Source organism: Urocampus carinirostris, chromosome 7, assembly GCF_059441175.1.
Source record: "Urocampus carinirostris isolate Australia breed hairy pipefish chromosome 7, RoL_Ucar_1.0, whole genome shotgun sequence".
In the NCBI taxonomy this organism is placed as follows: Eukaryota; Metazoa; Chordata; class Actinopteri; order Syngnathiformes; family Syngnathidae; genus Urocampus; species Urocampus carinirostris.
In genome coordinates, this window is record NC_142355.1 from 44,472,631 (window position 1) to 44,495,989 (window position 23,359).

The 23,359-nt window shown below is 38.7% G+C and overlaps 1 protein-coding gene across 4 annotated transcripts in view; it reads left to right on the forward strand.

Annotated features, from left to right (window-relative positions):
• Positions 1–23,359, forward strand: part of mlycd (malonyl-CoA decarboxylase) — a 44,023-nt gene that overhangs the window by 6,549 nt on the left and 14,115 nt on the right. For 3 of the 4 annotated variants that reach the window (XM_088341082.1, XM_088341081.1, XM_088341083.1), the window contains exons 2-4: positions 4,084–4,196; positions 4,291–4,447; positions 6,796–6,948. In XM_088341082.1, the coding sequence (XP_088197208.1) occupies positions 4,084–4,196; positions 4,291–4,447; positions 6,796–6,948 (423 nt within the window). The remainder of the gene's footprint in view (positions 1–4,083; positions 4,197–4,290; positions 4,448–6,795; positions 6,949–23,359) is intronic. The other variant, XM_088341084.1, reaches the window with a different exon arrangement.

The window sequence follows — 23,359 nt, forward strand, 5'->3', positions numbered from 1 at the left end:
CGGACTCCTCTTTTGATATCAAAGAAATCTGAACAGTGACCATTTACTCTAAGACGAGATTTAGGATTTTTATAGATTATTTTCACCCATTCAACAAATATTTGATGGAAGCCAAAAGCTATAAGTGATTGATGTAAGAAGCTCCATTTCACCCCATCGAAAGCTTTTTGTGCATCCAAGCTCAGTAACATCGAGGGTTGGGTCTTAGATTTTGTGCTCGTAATTATGTTTAGTATCCTCCTAATATTGTTTGCACCCTGCCTTCCCGGAATAAACCCTGTTTGATCATTTCTAATTAATTTCGCTATAAATTTCTGCATTCTTTTTGCCAGTATGCTTGTAAGAATTTTTAGATCATTAAAAAGTAAACTAACTGGTCTATAGCTTTCACACAATATTGGGTCTTTTCCTTCTTTGTGCAAGACTGTTATGATGGCTTCCGACCATGATTTGGGGGGATCTCCTTTTGTTAGAGCATAGTTAAATACTTTATGCAGTACTGGTGTTAATTCTTCCTTAAAGCTTTTGTAGAACACCCCCGGGAATCCATTCGTTCCTGGTGATTTATTTATTTTTAAGTTATTTATTGTATCCTGTATTTCCTGTTTTGTAATGGGGTGAATAATTTCTAATGTATCCCCCCTGTTAGTGTTGGTAAATGTAGTTTTCCTAAAAAGTTTTGTGCCGTGTAGTTATCTAAGTCATTTTCTGAGTCCTTGTATAATTCTTTATAATAATCTGCAAATGCTTCTGCTATACCTTTGGGTTTTACTAAACATTGTTTAGAGATAGGATGTTTTATTTGTGATATAATTCTATCTGTTTGGGCCTTTTTAAGTTGGAAGGCTAGCAGTCGACTGGCTCTATTGCCCATTTCATAGTATCTCTGGTTCACAAAGCGCAGAGCCCCTTCTGCTTTATTTGTCAAAAGTTCATCTAATTTGCTTCTGGTTGTTTTTAATACCTGTAATCTGGATTCATTTGGTGTTTTTTTATGTTCTTCTTCTAGTTCCTTAATCTTATCCTCCAATTCCTTCTGATTCTTTAAGCGTGTTCGTTTCAGTCGGGACGATATTTCAATTAATTTCCCCCTTATTACGGCTTTCCCTCCTTCCCATAATATTGATGGAGAAACCTCATTGTTGTCATTGATTTGGAAATATTCTTTTATACACCGTTTTATTTCCTGTACTACGTTTTTATCTGAGAGGAGAGATACATTCATTCTCCAATACCTAAAATGGGGTTCATTGTCTAAACTTAGTTTCAAAGTAATTGGAGAATGGTCACTTATAGTAATATTCTCTATACCACATTCTACTACTGTATGCATATGTTGTCTTGAAATGTAAAAGTAATCAATTCTCGAATAGCTGCCATGCGGGTTTGAATAGAAAGTATAGTCTTTAGTTTGGGGATTCTTCTCTCTCCATGGATCTATCAATCCCAATTCTTTAGTTATGTTATTCAACATCCTCGACCTCTTTGTATTTGTTCCATGTACTGAAGGATACTTGTCCACTTTGCAATTCTGTACAGTGTTAAAGTCACCTCCTATAAGTAACATTCCCTTCGCGCAGTTGGTTATTACTTTAGCTAATACTTGAAAAAATGTCCCCTTTTCCTCAATTGGTGCATAAACATTCATTATTGATGTTTCCCAACCGGCCATTGACCCTATAATCATTATATATCGCCCCAGATTGTCCTTCACTTTTTTTCGACTTTAAACGCCACCCCTTTTCCAAGTAAAATTGCTACTCCCCTCCTTTTACCATAGGATGCGTAGAACACCTGGTTCACCCATTCTCTTTTTAGCTTCTTATGTTCAATCTCTGTCAAATATTTCTCTTGTAATAAGGCTATTGAGCTCTGCAATGTCTTGAGTTGATTCAATATCTTCTTTCTCTTGATGGGGTGGTTTACCCATGTACATTATATAAAACAATATTTAGATTGCTCACGATTTGTATTGAGTCTCACTGATTTTTGAAGCATACAAAAACACTACATTAATTACTAACACCTCCATTGACAAAACAAACCAAATAACTAACAAACATATTGACAAGCACACATAATTCCCCACCAAAAAGAAAAAAAACACACCCAAAAAACAAAAACCCATGTCTTCCAAGAGTCCAATCGGAGAGTTGTGGCTACCCTCCTGGAAATATGCACTCAGTGCGTGGAGAACTTTTGTACCGTCGTCCATAGTTATAACTAACTAAATATTTTAGCGTAGCTCTATGCCAATATACAGGTATATATATATATATATATATATATATACACATATATTGTTTTAATTTAAAGATAACAATTTTACTTGGTATTTTACTTACTTCTAACTTATTGAATTTTTAATAGAAAGGGCAGATATGGTCCTTACTCTTTTACCCCAAATCCGAATTTGGCTTCGTTTTGCTCCATGAGAGCTTGTAAGTCACCTTCTATGATGGGGGTGTTCCTTTGTCTTCCTCTCAATTCCGGTCACTGTGGTCCAAATGTTCTTTGACACCATCTTTTGCAGTGTCTCCGTGTTGTCCTCTTCCACTTCGATCCCCATTTCTTTTAGCAATGTTGCTGCCTCCATCAGTGTAGAGAATGTTCTTATTCCTGAGTCCAAAAACATCTTCAGCTGGGCGGGATATGGGGATTGTGCCTTTACGTTCTTTTCCTTTAACTTTTTGATAACGTCCCTTACTTGTTTCCTCTTTTTTGGGATTTCTGTGGTGTAATCTTGGTTGAAGTAAACAGTCTTTTCTTCGTACGTTGTCTTCCGCTTCCATGCTTCTTTCATTACGGATTCTTTCACTATGTAGTCGGTGAAACGTACGATAATTGCCCGTGGCAGTGCTTTACCTTGAGACTTGTTCACCAGAGAGCGGTGTGCCCTCTCAATGCGCAAATCCATATGTCCTGTTGTCGGAATGTTCGATTTAATAAAGTTTGTTATGAAGCCGATTGTGTCGTTCCTCTCGGCACCCTCCGGAATGCCATGTATTCTAATGTTGTTCCGTCGTGATCTTGACTCCAAGTCCTCACACTTTGTTGCTAGTTTGGCGGTTTGTTGGAGCAAGGAGACTGTTAATTGTTCTAGTCTTGACGTTCGCTCTTCCGTGTTAGCATGTAGCTCCTCCATGCTTTCCACCCTCCGCTCCAGCAACACAGTGCGCTCCAGAAGCTCTTCGATGCTTTTTTCCAGTCTTGCCATAGCAATCTTGTTCTCACTGGCTGCTTCAGTGTGTTCTTGCCGTAATTTACGGATTTCATGGAGGATGGCCGAGTCACGTCCCTCGTCGACCGATGACATTCCTTCTGCTCCCTCGATCTTTTTCTCCTTAGCGCCCGTTTCCTCAACAAGTTTCCCCTTCTTGACCATGTTTTGTTGAAGAATTTCTCTTTAATATGAGTCGCAATGTGTACCCTTTCTGTCTTTCTCCAAGTAAGTATTACATTACTCTTTAGTGATTTTTGTCAGAGCTACTTTCCTTGCTGCCGTCTACCTCATTGCGCCACCGGAAGTCGTGCTTTCAACATTTCAATTGAGTAATTTATTTTTTATTGCTTCCCATTAGTCCTTCTGCCTTTTGTGGTGCTTCTTCAATTGTAATTCATGTTAGTTGTTATACTATTTTGTAATCGGTGTTTGCTAAAGGCGCTGTACAGTATTTGGAATTTTTCTACTCGCTGACGACATCTTCTGGTATGTCATATTGTCGAAACCCCTGTCAAGCTCCTTATGTTGCGAGTGCAAGTACATCCATTTCCTAGACGTGCTTGAATAAACTTTTCTTTTTGGGTTTGAGTTGGTGTTTCGACTGTATTGAAACAGGACTTTTCTTGTCCATTTCATGCTATGCGATGACTGACATAAATTCTCCCTCTAAACTTTCACCCTACCTGAATAAATGAATAAAGTATCTATCTATCTACCTATTGTGTTGCACATCCCAAATGGTGTTCTACTTTCATCTTTTCAAGGACAACACATGCCACCTTTATTAATGAAAGCAAATTCGTTTTCTTAGGATACAATTCTTACTGACTAATGATGAGTAAACATCTTATGTTTCCTAGGATTTAAATGGAACTTTGAAGAGCTTGCTGTCTGAGTGGTTCTCTGTCGGTCTACTTCGACTGGAGCGGATCACATGGCAGTCACCCTGTGAGATCCTACAAAAGATAAGCCAGTAAGGCTGCAGACGTGATTCTTCAAACAAAACAACCCTTTGTCCGACCGTGCTTCTCAGTTTGAAAAATATATTTTTTGTATCCTGCCTGCAGGTATGAGGCAGTGCACCCTGTACGAAACTGGGCTGATCTGAAACACAGAGTGGGGCCTTACCGTCGTTGCTATGCATTTACTCACGCTGCTATGCCTGGGGAGCCGCTGGTGGTGCTGCATGTAGCCCTCACTGAAGAAATCTCCGATAACATACAGGTTGGGCTAGAAACCGTCAGATAATTGCTCTAAATCTTGGAGTTTTTTGGGTCCAGTTGTCACTAAGCTTGCATGTTTTGTCATTTTATTGAACCACTAGATTGTCAGCTAGCAGTTGTAATTTTGAATATAAAACAAAATTATGTTGTTTAACCAAGTAGGTGTGTATCGAAATTTTTGGAGCCAAAAACCCAAAATGTTTTACCCTTGACCCAAAGACCCAAAGAGCAAAACTTTAATATGAAAACATTTATTTTGCACTGACTAGTTTAAAAGGCATTACAGTGGGACCTAGCTACTTCGCGCAATAATGAAATAAAATAATTTAAACAAATAAAATAATATATATATAAAGCATTTTTGAAGGGGCGTCGCTACTTCGTGGTTCCACGTTCGCGGGTTCAGAGCTTCGCAGGTCTAAAAAATAATAATCTCATCTCATCTCTCACCGCTTATCCTCATTAGGGTCGCGGGGGGGCTGGAGCCCATTCCAGCCATCTCCGGGCATTGGGCACCCTGAACTGGTTGCCAGCCAATCACAGGGCACACAGGGACCGACCACTCATTCACTCATTCACGCCTAGGGACAATTTGGACCGGCCAATCCACCTGAAATGCATGTTTTTGGAACGTGGGAGGAAATAAAAAAAAAAATATATTTTTTTTTTAAGCATTTTTGAAGGGGCGTCGCTACTTCGCAGATTTTCCCTTTTTTTGGTCCCCATTAACCGGGTCTAAAAAAAATATTAATAATAAAAAAATAATACAAATATATTTATATATATATATATATATATATATATATATATATATATATTAATTTATTTTTTGAAGGTGCGCCGCTACTTCGCGGATTTTCACTCATCGTGGGTGGTTTTGGTCCCCATTAACCGCGATAACCGAGGTCCCGCTGTATATAAAATGTAAAATAACTGAATTTCGCTAAATGCTGATTTGAAATTATTTGATACATTTTCATAACTTGGGCCAGTCTCCTAGCACTACATTGTAAATATGTTTGCTTATTGATCCTAATGAAGTTTACTAGACACTCAGAACAAAAAAAGAAGACATCTTTAAACTTGCAAGGAGAAAAGGTGAGTGAGCCTTCAGATAAAAAAATGCATCCTGGTCGAAAGGCCCCCCCTTAGTCTTTTCTTTTTGTTAAATCTCCTAGGTTACAAAATTAGATCCTAAAGGGCGTGGGGATAAAAAAAAAAGCAATATGATTGTCAATAATGCAAACCAGGGGTCTTTTTTTACTTTCTCTGTTTTTGTATGTGTTTGTCTTGTTGTCGGTCACCCCTCTCGAGGGATATGACCATGGTCGATAGTTTCCTTTTTTCTTTCATTTGTTACTTTTTCTCTTTTTTTCCAAGCTTTGTACTTATTTTTCTTGCTTTTTCCCCTCTTCCCTGCATTTCCGCTTGTTTTTTGTATTGTATTGTACTGTAATTTTTTACCTCCTCAGCTACTGCCGCCCCGCTACTGCTTTATTTTTTTTTCCCCTTAAGTCATTTTGTGCATCATGTCACATAATGATTGGTAATATATGGATGAAAAGCACACGAGCTGTATGGGTGGCAAAAGATTCAATTCTTTTTTTTTTTTTTTTGTAAGCCAAGCCAACAAAGCAGCTTCTCTAAAATAGACGTAAACTTGCACAAAAGCATTGTCGTAGGTAAAGTAACGTAGCTGCGTTGTCTAGCCGTGATCCCTGATTTTTGTGCGCAGGGTGTCTTCTTGTGCGCCGAGACGTCTGGGCAGTGCCTAATTGCACACACGCGCAGCTTAAGGTGAACATTGCTGATGGTAATGATTCTAACCATGCTTGTAAATGAACACCAAGCCGAAACACTCCATGTCCATTTTGTCTCTGGACTTCAAACCACTCCAATATATCTTTCTCCATTTCTGGGTACTGTCCAATATGTTTTCTTTTTTTCTCCAACCATATGGTTTATTGCAAAAATGTTTTTACAAATAATACAAGATTCAGACATCTTAAACTGAAAATTCTGTCCTCGTGTTTGCCCATTGATTTACCGCTGTCTTTTTGTTCCTGTATGAGTTACAACATTTAATGTATCCCACACATTACAGTACTCGTTATCAATCAAATAGTATTCCAGGAACGCATTAAAAGGAACAATACTTCTCTTGGCTTAGTGAGAGCCAATCGACTTTGGGCTAAAACCAGAAAATGCACTTTTGAGTTTTGGTGCCGAAAATCTTTTCTCACAATGACCAAAAAGCAGATTGTGAGTTTTCTTATTTATTGCTCCATTTAAAAAAAAAAAAAAAAGTGTTGGTTTCTGGTTACACTTAGTCTGTGTTCTCTTTCCTAGGGTATTGTTCGGGAATTTTCCAACATTGATCTGGCTGAGGATGTAAACAAAGTAAATGCAGCAGTATTTTACTCTATCTCTTCCACCCAACCTGGTCTTCAAGGTGTTGAGTTGGGAAACTATCTGATCAAGAGGGTTGTACGAGAACTGCAGGTGGGTACATTTTATATACATTTGCGTAGTTTTCTTGTCGCTGACCAAATATTATCAGGGTTTGTAGGAAAATGCTTGAATTTAGGGCTAAGTGATTGATAATGCTTGAAATATGTGCCATTGCCACATTTCTTGGGTAGTCTGACTCTATAGACCATGCAATAATTTTGTTGTGTCTATACTATGCTACTACAACATGTTTTCACAAGATGGATTAGACTAAAAACCTGTACTTTGCCAACAATGCATTAATCAAAATTAGGGAACACTTTGAGATGCCTCCCACTTAATTGTGCTTATCTAGCATGTGCTGCTAATGTCCTTGATCAGTTTCACCGACACTGCAAGATAGTGGGCTGTTCTACTGACTGACTGACAGCCTCTTGTAGCAGGTTGTCCAGATTAAAATGAAAAGGACCCTATCAGACAAGTTGATGGTTACAAAGCTATAATTTTAAGAATAACGAATCTTTAAAAAACTAAAAACTCATTCAAATCGCCCAAAAAGGTTGGTTGTTCACGGAAGAAGACTGCAGAGAATGATGTCAATGGGTAATTTTTACAACACTGCAGCTGGAATTGCTCCCCAGTTCAGTGCTGAACTTGAGGAGGATCTGTCGTGTCATATCATATAATTTTACCGTTTTAAAGCATTTGGACTGAAGGCCCACACTGCAGTGACCAAACCTCTCATTAGCAAAAATATAATAATAAAATGATAAGCAAAAAGCTAGACTGAGCTTTGCTGATGAGCATGTTGTGTGGATGGAGTACAACTGTACCAGAGTTCATTAATGACACAAACAATACATTTATTTGGGTCTGTTATGAAACATTATGTTCATTCGACACATTGGAGAAAGACTAAACCCAAAGTGTGTAAAAGAAGTCTGTCAAAGGTGGAGGACCAAGTGTCATGGTGTGGGACAGATCTTCTCTAGATCAGTCAGGTTTCTGGACTTCCGCTGAGAAACACTGCGTTTGAACTTCCTCCAAAGATTTTTGATTGGGTTTCGGTATGGAGACTGGCTGGGCCATGCTAGAACCTTGATATACTTCTTACAGAGCCACTCCTGGGTTTTCCTGGCTGTGTGCTCCGGGTCAGTGTCGTGTTTGAGTCAGCCACGACCCATCTTCAATGCCCTGACTGAGAGAAGGTGCCATTGAGGCTTGTTCCCCAAAATCTCACAATACACGACTCCAGTCATTCTCTCTTTAAAGCAGTTCACTCGTCCTGTCCCATGTGCAGGAAACCCCCCCCAAAGCATAATGCTACCACCTCTATGCTTCAAGGTAGGGATGGTGTTTTTCGGATTGTACATCATTCTTCTTCCTTCAAACACGCTTTGTGGAATTATCACCAAAAAGTTCTATTTTGGTCTCATCTGACTACAAAACTTTCTCCCATGACTTCTCTGTATCATCCAAATGGTCAAATGGAAACTTAAGCCGGCCCCGACATGTGCTGGTTTAAGCAGGGGAACCTTTCGTGCCATGCATGATTTCAAATGATGACGTCTTAGTGTATTACCTACAGCAGGGGTCAGCAACTTATGACACGCGTGCCAGCAGTGGGGTCAACCAGTAGCACGCGAGGGGTCAACCAGTGGCACGGGCGCGCGGGAAAATATTAATGATCTTTTATTTTTAATGCGCATTTTTACCTGAAATTGCGTCATTTACAGTAGCGCGCCATGTTGTTTAAAGGCTTTACGATAGCGCCCCTCCTCTTCTGCTCCGTCTGTGTGTGTGTGTATGCGCGGCGCCGAGGAGAGTAGGATATCCGTGTTATGACCCAGCCACAGAAACTCTGGCATGCGATAAACGAGTGAATCATGACCGCTCCTCCAGTGTAAAAATCTTGTCTTTTCCAGCCAGCTTGGACAGATGACTGGGGCTTTGTGCAAAAAAATGACCGTGCTGTTTGTGTATTATGCCTTGAAAGCGTTGTACCTCGCACATCAAGTGTTAAAGGTCATTACGAGACAAAACTCAATGAGTCTGACGAGGCGCAGATATTAAAACACGCTGTGTACAGGTACGGCAAACAAACACAGACCCTGAAAACTTATGTCACTGCTAAAAACACCACCATTGAGGCTAGCTATCACATTGCTCACTGCATAGCAAAGCACGGAAAAACATTTACTAATGGCGAATATATCAAAGAAGTGCCTGTGCGTGTGTGTGTGTTGCAAGTAAGACTTCATTGATGAATGGTATGGTAGCTGTCCATATCACTTGTTTTTTGATTGTAGTTGTTGGTTCTGGTTGAGTCTTATGTAACAAGTTGAAGTCATGGATGTCGACAGGCCTTTCCACATGTTGCTCACATTCATTTTTTAGTTTATTAATTAACAAGAATAGTGGACGATAAATTGGTCAGTTATACGATTTCAATGTATATCCATGTTGTGTATTTGGACTGGTGTAAAATTACAGTTCTGTTGGATATAAAAAAAATGTTATGTAAATCATTATTCTTGGTGTGGCACACTGATTTCCACGAAATTTGAAAGTGGCACTCCACACCGAAAAGGTTGCTGACCCTGCTCTTGTTGGAGAAATTGGAGGTCCGATAATCGAGAGAAAAGTCTTCTCATATGTGGATAAGAGAAATGGACAGGAGCCAGCCTCGTTACGGAGGGAGATGTCACTTTATTGATGCGTCAATAAAGATCTCACAGAGCTAGGAACATGACAATGTATTTAAAGCTGGTAGTGACGATTAGGCTTCGATTGAGTACACCCCAAAAGGCGGTCCTGTATCACGTATCAAGTACAGAGCGTCCCTTCCCTTGCACGCTATCTTCAAGGAAACTTAATGTCTGCCAAGAGTATCTTCAAGGATGTCTACCCGACCTTTTCCCACTACTGTAAGCAAGTCTTTCTAAATTTCTACATGTAAGCAAGTCTATTCTACATTTGCAAGTGTATTTACCACAACATATCCCCCCTTTTTTTTTTTTCTCTCTTCTGTTACCTTATCCCCCCTTTTGGGAGTTTATACTCCCACTTTGAATGGAAAAATTGAAAATCAATACAGAGTAGTGGCAAAGTATTACAAATCATAGATATCAATACACGGACAGAGTTTACGCGAATCGAAAATAAAATAAAATTCCGGCGGTCAGCCTGCTGTGATCATTCTAACTTTCATTGTTCATGTTTCATTTACAAAAACCCCCAACACTCCAAACATCTGACCCATGCACTAACCCCCCCTTCATTTATCTTTATCCGTACACACTGGATTATACACGCGGACCGTCGACGGTTGATCGGTACGTGATAAAGGTAAATGAATAAATGAACTGATAAGTGAGTGATAACAAATTTCGGTAACAGTCGTCGATACATTCCAAGATTAGTGCATGACTGGATAGTGATATCCACATTGGCCTTTGGCCTGACCCCCGTGAACAATTTGAAGACCATGCATTGTCGTATTCGCCAACGGGTGTCGTGAAGTCAGATGTTGGAGTGAGTATTCATCCCAGCAGGCATCACGCTCAGTTTCCATGCAGCCAAAAACCCGGAAGCGACGATGCATCCTGACCATCCCAGACAGCAGCTTGCTCCCCGGCAGTGTGACATACCAACAAAAGAATCACAATCAGAAACCAATATATTTGTTGCTGTTATTCCTAGTGCTATATAGTGTGTTGCGTGTTTAACAATAGTGCTAATTGATATCGTATTCAGTCCAGATCATCATATGTGTCTCTTTCCGCAGATGCTCCATTTTTTATTATAATGTAGACTGACTATTAACGTTGCCAGATAAAATTCAAGGCGTTGAATTTAGCTGAGTCATCTGTTCTTCCTCACTAAGGAATAGGCTTGGATACTTAATCACTAACCGTGCTCATTGAGCTTCTGCCACCCTAGTATTAGCCACTACTGTCATTTGTTCTCCAAAAGTCTTAAGAATTCCTCTTTCAAGAATAGGTATGGCACAGAAACACAACAAACACATAATTATTACGACAGTTAGTACAAGAATTTCCCCCTTCGCTAACATACCACCCCAGTACCCAAATGTAGACGAGAACCAATCAAAAGAGATACTGTTCTTTTCAGTATTTACTGTCACTTCATTGCTCAACTCACGAATCTTTGACAGTGCTTTTGTGAAGCTTCCTGCTTCGGATGTATTTAAAGGTATATACGTACAGCCTTCCTCCTTTATCATATGACACACGCCTCCTTTACTGGCTAAGAGAAAATCGCTTTGCTCTCCTACTGCACTAAAGGCCTCGTTAATGTAAAAACGTTGCTGGTTGTAATAAATGTAATTAATCCATTCTGCGTTCTTATTCGGAGTTATCCAGATAAACATTGATTCTAATCCAGACTTAATTTCATTCCTAACTTTAAATTCCTCTGGAATTCCTCTCGGTTGTCCGATGGTATCTAGCTATACACGTCCATCCGGAATATATGCTCTTTACTGTGGCCAATTGTCAACACAAATATTTCATTCAATTACCTTTTCCCCTTTTCATTTCTTCCTTTTGTCACTTGCATGTCCCCCTCTTCTCTTTTCCTCAATGCCTACTATCTCTTCCCCTTTTTACCGTCCTTTACTAACTTTTATCTTTCTGTATTTGTAACTTCCTTACTTGCTCTGCCAACAATCCATTTTCTACATAACTTTCCCTTCTCCTACGCCCTCTAACACATGCTTTTTAGCCCACTAGTTTAATGGGAAATTGACATATAACCATCTCACTTATTTATTTATTTATTTATTTATTTTTCTTTCCAAACCAATTCAATCTACTATCTTAGCTTCACCTACTTAATGTGAAAATGACGTGCATTGATCTACAATGATTCATCTTACTCATTTTCATTCGACTCAATGAATTTTTCCTCCATATTCAATGAAAAGAAAGAATTTACTCACGCTATTCCACTATTCTCGTACAACAATGCTTTTCATTCTCAAATTACTCCATTCCAATTCACTCAATTGGATTTTTCCTCGTCTTCACATTCCCTAATTTTCCAATTTTGAACTGAAAACCGGAATAGGTTAACTTTTTTCTTTTTGTTATTATTCTATCCTTTCTTGGTGTTATTCTGGCATTAACATAATCTAAAGCACCTAAAATAACCAAACATAATTTTTCTAGACTTTTCACCCCTAAATTCATCGTTTTCCAACTGAAAAAACATTTATTTTCTGGGAACTCCATAGGCTCTCGGACGTTATGTTGCACACCCTTAGCGTTAAAACGATTTCTAAAAAAAACGAACGTTTCCGATTCCTAACGAGACGTCCTATCGGTTCTATCTAAAACAATACATTTTAAACCGTCTTCCTCTTTAAAAACGTTTTTCTCGTCTCAATGAGTACTGTATTGTTCCCTTTTTCCTTTTCCCTCGATATTTTTCTGTTAATCCTTTCAGTTACGTGGGCCGATTAAACGCTGGACAACCATATAGACAAGAAAGATAAGAATACAGGAAAGAATACAAACACTTACAACATTGAACAAACATAAAACATATGACAAGACAGAGGGCCCACAAAAATTTAAGTTAATTAGTCAAATTAAGTCAGTGCACATTGAGGCCATGTGCCTACACAACTACCGAGTTAGGGTTATGGTTTTCCTCTTCTACACAATTTCCCGAATTTTACGTACTGGCCGTGCACTCATTTTTGGCTGTCGGCGTTGTAACCTCACTCTTCAGTGCTGTCGCCGTGGGTGTAGGTTTTTCTGGACTTTGGTGTGTCGGTACCCTTCTCGCCTGTATCGTCACATTAAGGTTTAGCATATTATCCGTCACTTTAGTCTGTACTGTCGTTAACACATCTGGTTTCTGGTAGTCCATCGGCACTCCGACTGGTTGCACGTCTCTATATTTATTTTAAGTGAAAATCAAAATCCCCACTATAAGATGCCCTATCCATTTTGAGCATTCTATCCCAAAATTCTAACTAGAAGATAAACAATTTATTTTTCAAATTGTCAGTTCTAAATTTCAAATTTTGCTTTCTCACTAAATACAGTCACTGGATCAGTTTAACCATTATCCTTGTCAGAATCATTTACCCTGATTTGAGTGTTTGAGTGTTCTCTTTTGTAGATTGATCACATCCGAGAAAAAATATGTATGCACTTTTTATTTGCATTTTCTTTTGATTTTCAACGTGTTATCTTGCTGTTGGCCATTCCCCTCGAGGCAGATGACCAGGATATATTGTTAAATTGTCAATTTAACCCAAGAAAAGACGTTTTTATTGTTATGATTCACTCTTTGTTTTGCCTTTTATAAAAATCATAACCTATATATGATCTTTTCAGTAAGTAAATTTGTTCAAAATAACAGTATTTTGCAAAGAAAGCAGGTAATTCACGCTCAAAGTGAATGATTTTGCCAAAAATGAAAAATACCATCCCAAAATGTTCTCAATGTGGGCGATTTACTAATGGTGAATGGTTATCTTAATTGATTTTTGTTAATCAATTTGACAAACATTGCAAATTTTGTAATATTACAACATTTCTTCTGTGTAATATTTTTCTATCCGTCCAAATTTCGTAATTTGAATCTCAAAAAACAGTTATATGGAGAGCTTATTCAGAAGACAATTTTTCATCAATTTCGGAAAAAACTAGGTTTTAACTTATTTTTACGGAATGTCTCAACTTCCCCCCTGAGTTAAAACCTAAGTTCACAATCTATGTCTCTCTTTCGTCTGACTCATCCCACAATACTCGGAATTTCAGTAATTCAAACTTGTCTTCTATCGCAATTGCACTATTCATACACGTCCTTCTACTCAATCAAGGAAGCAAGGTTTAGGGCGCTCTAAGGAGAGGGATGACTGAGTATGGGCGCCAAGAGTGGACTGAGAGTGTGATCCTGGCCACTGTGTTGTGCGGTGCAGAGACGATTCAGTTTTATTAAGACGACAGCAGTGTGCGTGTGTGTGTGTGTTGTCGTATCGATACTAATAACTAAATGGAGTGGAATGGAACTATGATGACTATAACATGAAACCAAACGAGACGTCACGCTCTATAGAGAATTTATCGACCTATTTCATCATCGCCTACAATCAGCTCAAAATTTTCTTTTTTCCCAACATTCTGCTTCTTAAAAAGAACCTAAAAAGAAATCCGTCATTAAAAGCGCAATTAACCACCAGTCCATCGTCCCAAAAACAATGGTTCTAAGTCAAGGGTGGGCAAACTTTTGGCGTCACGAGCCTGGGGACACATCCAGTTTTTCTCATTTACAGTTACGATGTTATATTTCATTATATTTATTTCATGTTTATCTATTTTGTGTATATGTATGAACCCCTACTGAACACCAGCATACCTTCAGGGCAATTGCAGTTGATTCAACAAGGTTCGTTTGCTTTCGGAACGGACTAATCCCGTTTCAATCCAATTGATTCAAATTGATAATGTGTTTCGATTTACAATAGTTTCATCATTCCATATTTACTGCTAGAACCAATTAAACTTATAAGTAGAGGTACAACTGTGTCATTGTAGCTGTGCACATATGTAGTATTTCTGTCATGTCTAGCATGGTCGCCGTGACGACCGTCTAATTTGCGTGTGTCCTTCTTAAGGGCTTGCCCGTTCTGAGTAAAAGCCTGTTTTATGAGTATTCCTAGTCTGAGTTCCTGTTTGCCTGTAGGTCAGTTGCTGTTTTGTTTTTTTCCTGAGCGTTGGACAATTTTGCTGAATAAAAGTAACTGGTCGTTAAGCGATTGAGTTCAGGTCCGGTCTGCACTTAACTCAACCATTCCTGCAGTAGTATCTTATAATATTTACAAAATAAGATTCTGTAATATTTTCGAAGTCTGTTGTAGTATTTTTGAAGGATTTTTTTTTTTTTTTTTTTAGTAGCGCTAGTATTAATGCTGTTGTAGTTTTGTAGCAGTATTCTTGCAGAATTTCTGTAGTTGATCTTTTTAGAATTATAGCCGTACCATATACTATGTCCCGGTTTTCAAGCTCTATATTCCGTTTTCTAGTAATTTCATAGAATTTCTGTAGTAGGATTTACATTATTGTAATACTTTACCATCCCATTTCTTGTTCTCCTTTGGTTTACTGCACATGAATGGCTGGATTAAACCCTAGAGGTTTAATTCTGACCCAATTGTGGAAAAATGTATTTGATAATGTTACTTCCGGCGCCGTCACGAATGGCAGCCACTCCAGCAGCTCCCGTGTTATTTTCGCTACTTTTGTGATTTATTTATTTGTTTACTTATTTTTGCTTACTTTATCAGTGCCTTGCAACACTTGGATTACTTTCTATCCTATGGATATGGGTTTCATCTCGCAAAAATACGTACATTAAACAACACCACCTACATTGGACATTACCGAATCTTACTGCAATATGTATTCTGTGTAGCACTATTTAGTTACTCTATATAACATGCTAAAGTGGGCATTTGCACGTCACACTGGGTATTTGTATATTGTATTCTTTTGGCTTTATTATTGTATTGTTCTCAGCTCAGGGATGCTGCTGGAAATGTGAATTTCCCTCAGGGGATGAGTAAAGTATCTATCTATCTATCTATCTGATTAATTCGTTCACCCCTGTGCTCAGCATCTTTTTCTATAATAAAATTTTATGTATTGCGTGGTACGTATCTTCTTATTCTAAAGCAAAACAACATGTTATGTCTATGTTTATTTGCCTTCAATTAGATATTGATCCTTTTAATAATTTCCTTTTATTTTCATAGCTTATCTATAAAAATACTGTTATATGTTTTGCACAATGCTGACAACCTTTTTTTTTTTTTTTTGCACTACAATGACTATTTTTCACCAAATGCATACTTACACAAACCTCAACTGTATGTAACATTTTAAATGCACATTCTTGTGTAAATATTGTATTAATTATAACTATAACCTTATCTTTTCCGTTCCTTTACCTAACTCTGAAGATGGAGTGTCATGCCAAATTTTAATTGTCAGTTACAATTTGTGAACCCGGTTTGTAACTATGTCCGTAAAGGTATATTCCATTCCATCATAAATGGTCTGGATTTATATAGTGCTTTTCAAGACCCTGGGGAACTTCAAAAACACTACCTAATGTGTTGTTTTTCATACTTTTGTCTCAAGTTTTTCATACCCAATTTTCAGCAAATTATCCTTATTTAAATAACTTATGTTGTATGTTTGTCTTAGTGTTTCTTTTTCCTTTTCTTTCAGAATTAAAGCAAAACAATATACTAGGTTAAGTATTTTGTGGAATTCAGGGGCACTTAGAGTCTCGTTAGGTTTTATCGTGCTGAGATGTTTTAGTAAATTAGCCAGTTTATTCAATTTCTAAATCTTTCTCTAAATTTAAGTACTAGTAGACATTAATTATCTCAGTTTAATTAATTTCCATTCATTTCCCATGCAGTTATATTTTTAAATCACCATGATATGTCTCGAAATCCACTAATCCGTTATTTTTAATTCCTTTAATCCTTTTCCAGGATTGATCAATCTTTTTCTCAAAATGCTCTTTTCCATAGACAATGTTTCATTTTAACTTAACCAAACCATAAGTCAGCTATTGTTTCACATTTATTAATCATTTGTCGAACGTAACACTCATTCTAAAAAATTCAGTGTGGAATCAATTGTCCTAAAAAACTGCCAACTCGAACTCAATGTCAAAAATTTCTAATTGTCTTTTCATCCCTCTGTAATCATAATCTCTTATTGTTGATTCGATATAAAGCAATACCTACTTGTCACTCATGAATTATCTTGTTGAATCGTATTTATTTTATATTACTATCTTAATCTTTTATTCCGCGCAACAATCTTCGTTTTTACGCAATTGTCTTAGTTCCCTTTGTTTCTTTTTTCCTTTTCTTTTTAAAAGAAATATTTCATTCAGTGACTGAAATAGCTTCAGCTACGTTATTAATGATTTCTAGTCTCGAATTTTCTTCCCTGTGATAATATGTCGTCATTTTCAAACTTCTTTCAATTTTTTGATAATTCGAAATCATTCATACCACTAGTAATCTATTATTGAACATGAGAAAAACTAAGGAAACAATCTTTTTATGTATTACGCCTCTTTTGAATTTGTCCATTTATAACCAACGAAAAGATGGACACTGAAATTATGGACGGTTTCCAGTCGTCTTCTTTGTTTTACTCGCCCTTGCTTTATTAGGAGCATAACTACACGTCTTAAAAATTTTTTCCTCTTTTGCCATTCGCATATTCAACGAGAGATGATTAGTTTTGTTATTTAAACATTCTTTCTTTTTAAACTATTCTGTATAATTATCTTGTATTATACACTCAGTGTTTTCATTTCACCATGTTCCTGTGTCCCAGATGCATCATCCATGCTGGGGACGCAAACTTTTCCTTTAAATTGTCATTATCATTTAATTCCTCTTTAACAAAGATTCAACGCATTACATCATCGTTACTTTGGTCTTGCTGTATGAGTTTTTATTCTTCTGCACGCCGATCTTAGCTAATGAGATCTCGTCGCTTCGAGATTACGTCATTGCTGTTGGTAATTGGTTAAGTCAGTCTTTTTCATTGGACAAAACTGCTTTTTTCTCAATTTATTGAAGAGAGCCAGCTCATAAATGCCCTTTTTGCACTTAACTTGGTATTTAGTTCTGTAGTTATTTATTTTTTATTTATTTTTAATTGATGTAGTGTACTATGTCTATGTTTTAAAGTACTATATTGAATCGTTAGTTTTGTGATATTGTTTAGTATACCTCTAGGGGCATTTCTCTATTACCGTATTACTGTCGTAGTATTTCTACGGTACTTTCATTCAGCGATTTTAATTTTCACTGTGTGACGTTTTGAGTGTCGAGCGACTTAAAATTCGACTCCCTCCCGCCGTCACTTATAAGTGCTGAGGCTCATTTTGTCTGTCATCTTGTCTCAAATTATTGATTCAAAACCTGATGCAAGCCAAGTTATTTTGTGAAAATGTCAAAAATTCCTACAACTGAAGATACTTACGTATTTACTTTTAGCACAGGCGCTGGGCAATGGAGCAAAATGCGCATGTCCTGTTTATAGTTCCTAACACTTACCCAATCAAAACGTTTGAGTTTCTTTGCTACAGGTTCTGGATAAAACGTTCGTTCTCGGTTAAGGTTTTTTCCTGCGAGTTTTTATTAGAAATGTCTTGATAGTGAACCTAAATCGTTTAATTAGCTTTCCTATAAAGTATTTTTAGCAATTTACATCCAAAGCAGGGACTGCTGGTGTGACTACGTGACTGTAAACTGGAGTTACTTGAGTTTCCCATAACATGAGCATCACCTAGAGGCAGTGGATATGACACAATAATTAGAAGAAAATAGTGCTTCTTTGGGCACTGTGACTCTCCTTATTTATCCTGTTCAGCACTTTTATTTCAGTTGCACTCCACAGTGCAAAGACATCTTGGGGTCAATTTATACACACTGTCCCTTTAAAAAGATTTCGAGTGCATGTTCCTTATGAAACCATATTCTAAGAATTATATTTTACACATTTTCGTCATATCTCACATTTTTCTTTTTTCCTGTAATATTTTTGATTTTGGTACTTTCGAGCTTCCATACCTCAGGGCCAGTGAGCCCTTCATGAGGTAAAATGTACTTGTACTTTCCAAATCCTCAACCGTTTTGGCATGTTATACAGTAGTGTCACACTTAACCGGGCCGCTGTCTCTAGGATGCGTCATGGTCTGCAACTGCAGCGTCGCTCTTTGGATCTCCGGTTGCACTTTCGGACCCGCAATTTCCATTCGCCGCTGCGATTTCTCGAGCTCTGCTCCTAGTAACAATCATATCAGACAATTTATTATCACACACAGCTTTGTCATCCACATCTTGTTTTCCTAATTTAACGTTACTGCCCTGTTGATCTTGCTTGGTCTCGTTGACGGCGGCAGCGTGAGCCGTGGTACAGTGGTTCAGATGGTACCCTTTTGAGCTGCCCTCGACCTGGACTGCGGCCAGCGTTGCCCTCACGACGGTGTACGGTCCCTCACGCCTCGGATGGTTCCTCTTTCGTCGAAACCTTGATGTAGACGAGATCCCCTGGGACGTCTTTTCAAATGGTTGTTCGACCTTGGACTCTTGTCAGCCGGTAGATGACAGCCGTCAATTGTCTCATACAGTCTCTCAGTTCAGTTTGTAGTTGCTCAAGTGGCGGCCCCTTATAGGGACCTCCCAGATGCGGCGCTGGTCTGCCTGTTAGCATTTCATGCGGTGTTAAATGCGTGATCCAATGAGTTTGCATGCGATAACTCATCAGCGCTAACTGTAGCGCATCCCCTCAGTTGAGCCTAGTACTCACAAAGATCTTGTTTATCTTTGATTTTAATATTCCATTTACTCTTTTCCACCATCCCTTGACTTTGTTGATAAACCTCACCGAACCGTTGTTTAATGTGTAGTTTTTGTAAGATGCCCTTCACGACCTTTTGAACAAATGTTATCCGAGCTTATTTCTGACGGTATGCCAAATCGCGGAATAACTTCTCTAATCAAAAACCTAATTACTGTTCCCGCACCTAGATCTTTTGATGGCACTGCTCCTATTATTCCTATTACTCCTATTATTATTATTCTCTCCGTCTACCGTGGCCTGTAAATACGGAGACCAGTAACCTTGTTTTTTCAGCTATTTCACACCCCCCCCTTGCAAAATATTTTTAAATTGTGCACTTGTATCTGATATAGAGTCAAAGGTATTCCCCTGTTACCTATTCTCCTTAATAATCCTCCTGATGCTCCTGCATCTGGAGACACATCACCGTTTTCCTGGAAAGCAGATTCAAAATACAATTTTAGCAGTATTTCTGTGTTAAAAATAAAATAATTCACAATCCAAACGTATCAATATTCCTCAGATTTGTAAACACTTCGTCAATCAACAAGATTCTAGCGTGATTCAATGCAGACTCGTGTTGTTCGTTATCACCGCCTCGTCGACGGCCTTGGCCGTCTGGCTCAGTCCATTGTGACGTTCCACTCGCAATCCGCTGCAGGAATGTGCCATGAGCTTTATCAGTGCCACACTGACCTTGGTGCCCAGTTGTCTACCTCTTTCTCCTCGAAACTGGCTGCAATCAGTTCAGATTGCCCCCTGCTCACTGTTTGAGGACAGCCTGGATGTGCTCCAGTGTCCCCACGACCCTGCTGTAGACAAGCGGCGCAGACAACGGATGAGTGAACGTCTTTGTTTGTTTTTTGCCATCTTCAGCCCTTTTCAACAGTCCGTCTGACTTCTGAATCCTGTTAAATCGGTTATGTTTACAAACTCGGATGTTTAGTCTAGGTTAAATGACCATGAAGACATCACCTTAGCAATTAAATTCTTAAATTTTTCACGGTCTTCCTCAAGATCGAGTAATCTGCTCCTCATTGTCTTTTGAAAATGCTTGCCAAATTGTTTCCTCAACTTACCCAAACTCTACTTATCACGTTCATCGGAACAAGATCTCACAAATCAAAAGGCCACACGCAAACGGAGCACTTGACGAATTAAGTAATCCCTCCACCTTTTTTTTTTTTTCCATACAGTAAAGGAGCGAAAGACGGGGGAAAGACTGGGGTGGGGCGGGAATACACACGGTTGAGCTCAACTCACACAGAGCGAAAGACGGGGGAAAGACGGGGGTGGGGTGGGGGTGAGCTTTGGGTGCGAGAACAACCCACAAAAAGCAAGACACTTTAACGCACATACAAGACCGTAAAATGTAGAATAAGCAGTCACTCCATCATTCATCCATGCGTCCTTAACTCCTCTCCCAACGCCAAACAACACAAAAAGACAAAAAGAAACACAGGCTCTCCTAGCCCTTAAACAGTTAAGTATAAATCACCCGCGCACACTCACTCAGGCGGGCGGGGGAGAAACCGAACCGAACAGAACACACATCCACAGACAGAGAGACACACGCACAATTATCGCCAGCTGGCACACACACCAACATTCCCGAATGAGACATCTCCCAGACTGAAAACATGTCAGCAATTCTCACACATTCTGTGTATCGCTTGTTTCTATGCGAATATATCTTAATAATACAACATCTGATTACTGCTCATTTTTCTAACGTCGGTATAACCTTTCAGATTGTAGAAAATGGCGAGGTTCCATGCACCACACTTTTTCCTAAGTGCAAGGTTACATATCCCTCCCAAACCATCAATCTACTAGGGAAACACATAAAACATGCCCCGTATTAACCACACATAGATCGTCTACTCCCGAACTGTCACTTCAGCAAATGATGACGTCTCATCACCGTTTCCATACAGATCACAAGACAATTATAAATCTACAAATACCGACGCCGCTGCACCATTTTATCCAGGTAAAATTAGCCTTTTTCCTTTTTCAAGCAGCCTACGTCCCAAAACAAACAGGATTCTTTGAGCACCGAATTCCCGGGACGCAAAAAAAATAAATAAATCTCAACTCAGTTTACATATCTCATCCGTCCGAACTTGGGCCTGACTATAGACGGAAAATTCCACGTGCACGCATTTTCATAATTTAGCTCCGACGTCACAGGCTCCCGTCCTCCCACGAATCTCGACAAGCAAATTGAAACAAGGAGAGAAAAAAAACTATCCTTACCTCAACCGCTCATTCGAGACCGTTCCACTGAGAAGTCTTTTCCCTTTTCTGTTTATTTAATTAGTGCCAGTCCACGTTGCGGCGCCAAATGTTGGAGAAATTGGAGGTCCGATAATCGAGAGAAAAGTCTTCTCATATGTGGATAAGAGAAATGGACAGGAGCCAGCCTCGTTACGGAGGGAGATGTCACTTTATTGATGCGTCAATAAAGATCTCACAGAGCTAGGAACATGACAATGTATTTAAAGCTGGTAGTGACGATTAGGCTTCGATTGAGTACACCCCAAAAGGCGGTCCTGTATCACGTATCAAGTACAGAGCGTCCCTTCCCTTGCACGCTATCTTCAAGGAAACTTAATGTCTGCCAAGAGTATCTTCAAGGATGTCTACCCGACCTTTTCCCACTACTGTAAGCAAGTCTTTCTAAATTTCTACATGTAAGCAAGTCTATTCTACATTTGCAAGTGTATTTACCACAACACTCTACAGTAACCTTGGAAACGGTGGTCCCAGCTCTTTTCAGGTCATTGACCAACTCCTGTCGTGTAGTTACGGGCTGATTCCTCACCTTTCTTAGATTTATTGAGACCCTACGAGGTGATATCTTACATGGGGCTCCACTCCTATTGAGATTGACAGTCATGTTTAGCTTCTTCCATTTTCTAATGATTGCTCAAAGTGGATCTTTTTTTCACCAAGCTGCTTGGAAATTGCTCCGTAGCCCTTTCCAGCCTTTTGGAGGTGTACAATTTTTGTCTCTGGTGTCTTCCGACAGGTTTTTGGTCTTCGCCATGTTACAAGTTAACGTTGTACTGTATGGAGTGGACAGGTGTCTTGATGCAGCTAATGACCTCAAACAGTGCCTCTGATTCAGGATGATACATGGAGTGCAGGTGGACTTCTAATGGGCGAACTAACAGGTCTTTCAGGGTCAGAATTCTAGATAATACACAGGTGTTCAAATACTTATATGCAGCTGTATGACACAAATACATTGTTAAAAAATAATGCATTGTGTTTTCTGGATTTTTCTTTTTAGTTAATCTCTCACAATCGACATGCCCCTCTATGATTTCTTAGTGGGAGAAATAGCAAAATAGCAGGGTGTTCAAATACTTATTTTTTTCACTGTAACTGTTGAACAGTGAAAATGGTATTATTTTAAAGTTACTCTATTTTTTATAAATTGTTTTCTAACTTTTATCTCCTGTAAACTCGTCACACCACATTCATTTGTATTGTCCTAAATCACGAGTCTTTACATCATAAATCTGCAATTTCTTTTGAACATGTTAATTCTGCCTTTCCTTACTTTTCGTGAACATGGAACGTCTTCTCATCTTTTGCACTGAACTGACATCAAGAGCTTAGACCAATTTCAAAGTTATGCTTTGACTGTCGTTTTTTAAATAATCACATTTTAAACATATCTAGCCAGCGTCTTCACACACTGCGTCAGTGACATCAGTGGGGTGTATGTGTTATGTTAGTGTCCGGCTATTTTTTGCCCCTGCTGAAAAACTCCTCGGGCTGATCCATGGCACCCGTCTAAGTGGGGTAAAGGTGACAGCAAGGGAAAATTTATTTTTTTCCATTATTTAAAACCTTTGTCTTTGACCTATTGCTCACAAAGTGATTGCTGAAAGCATGACTCATTTTAGGTTGGGGAAGCTCGACTTTTTTGCAGTCTGCAAACATTTGTGCAAGTTGAATATCCGTAGCATGTGTAACATTTGTGATTGCGAGGAAACATCAAAATCACAAAAAAATAGTATTTCAAATCA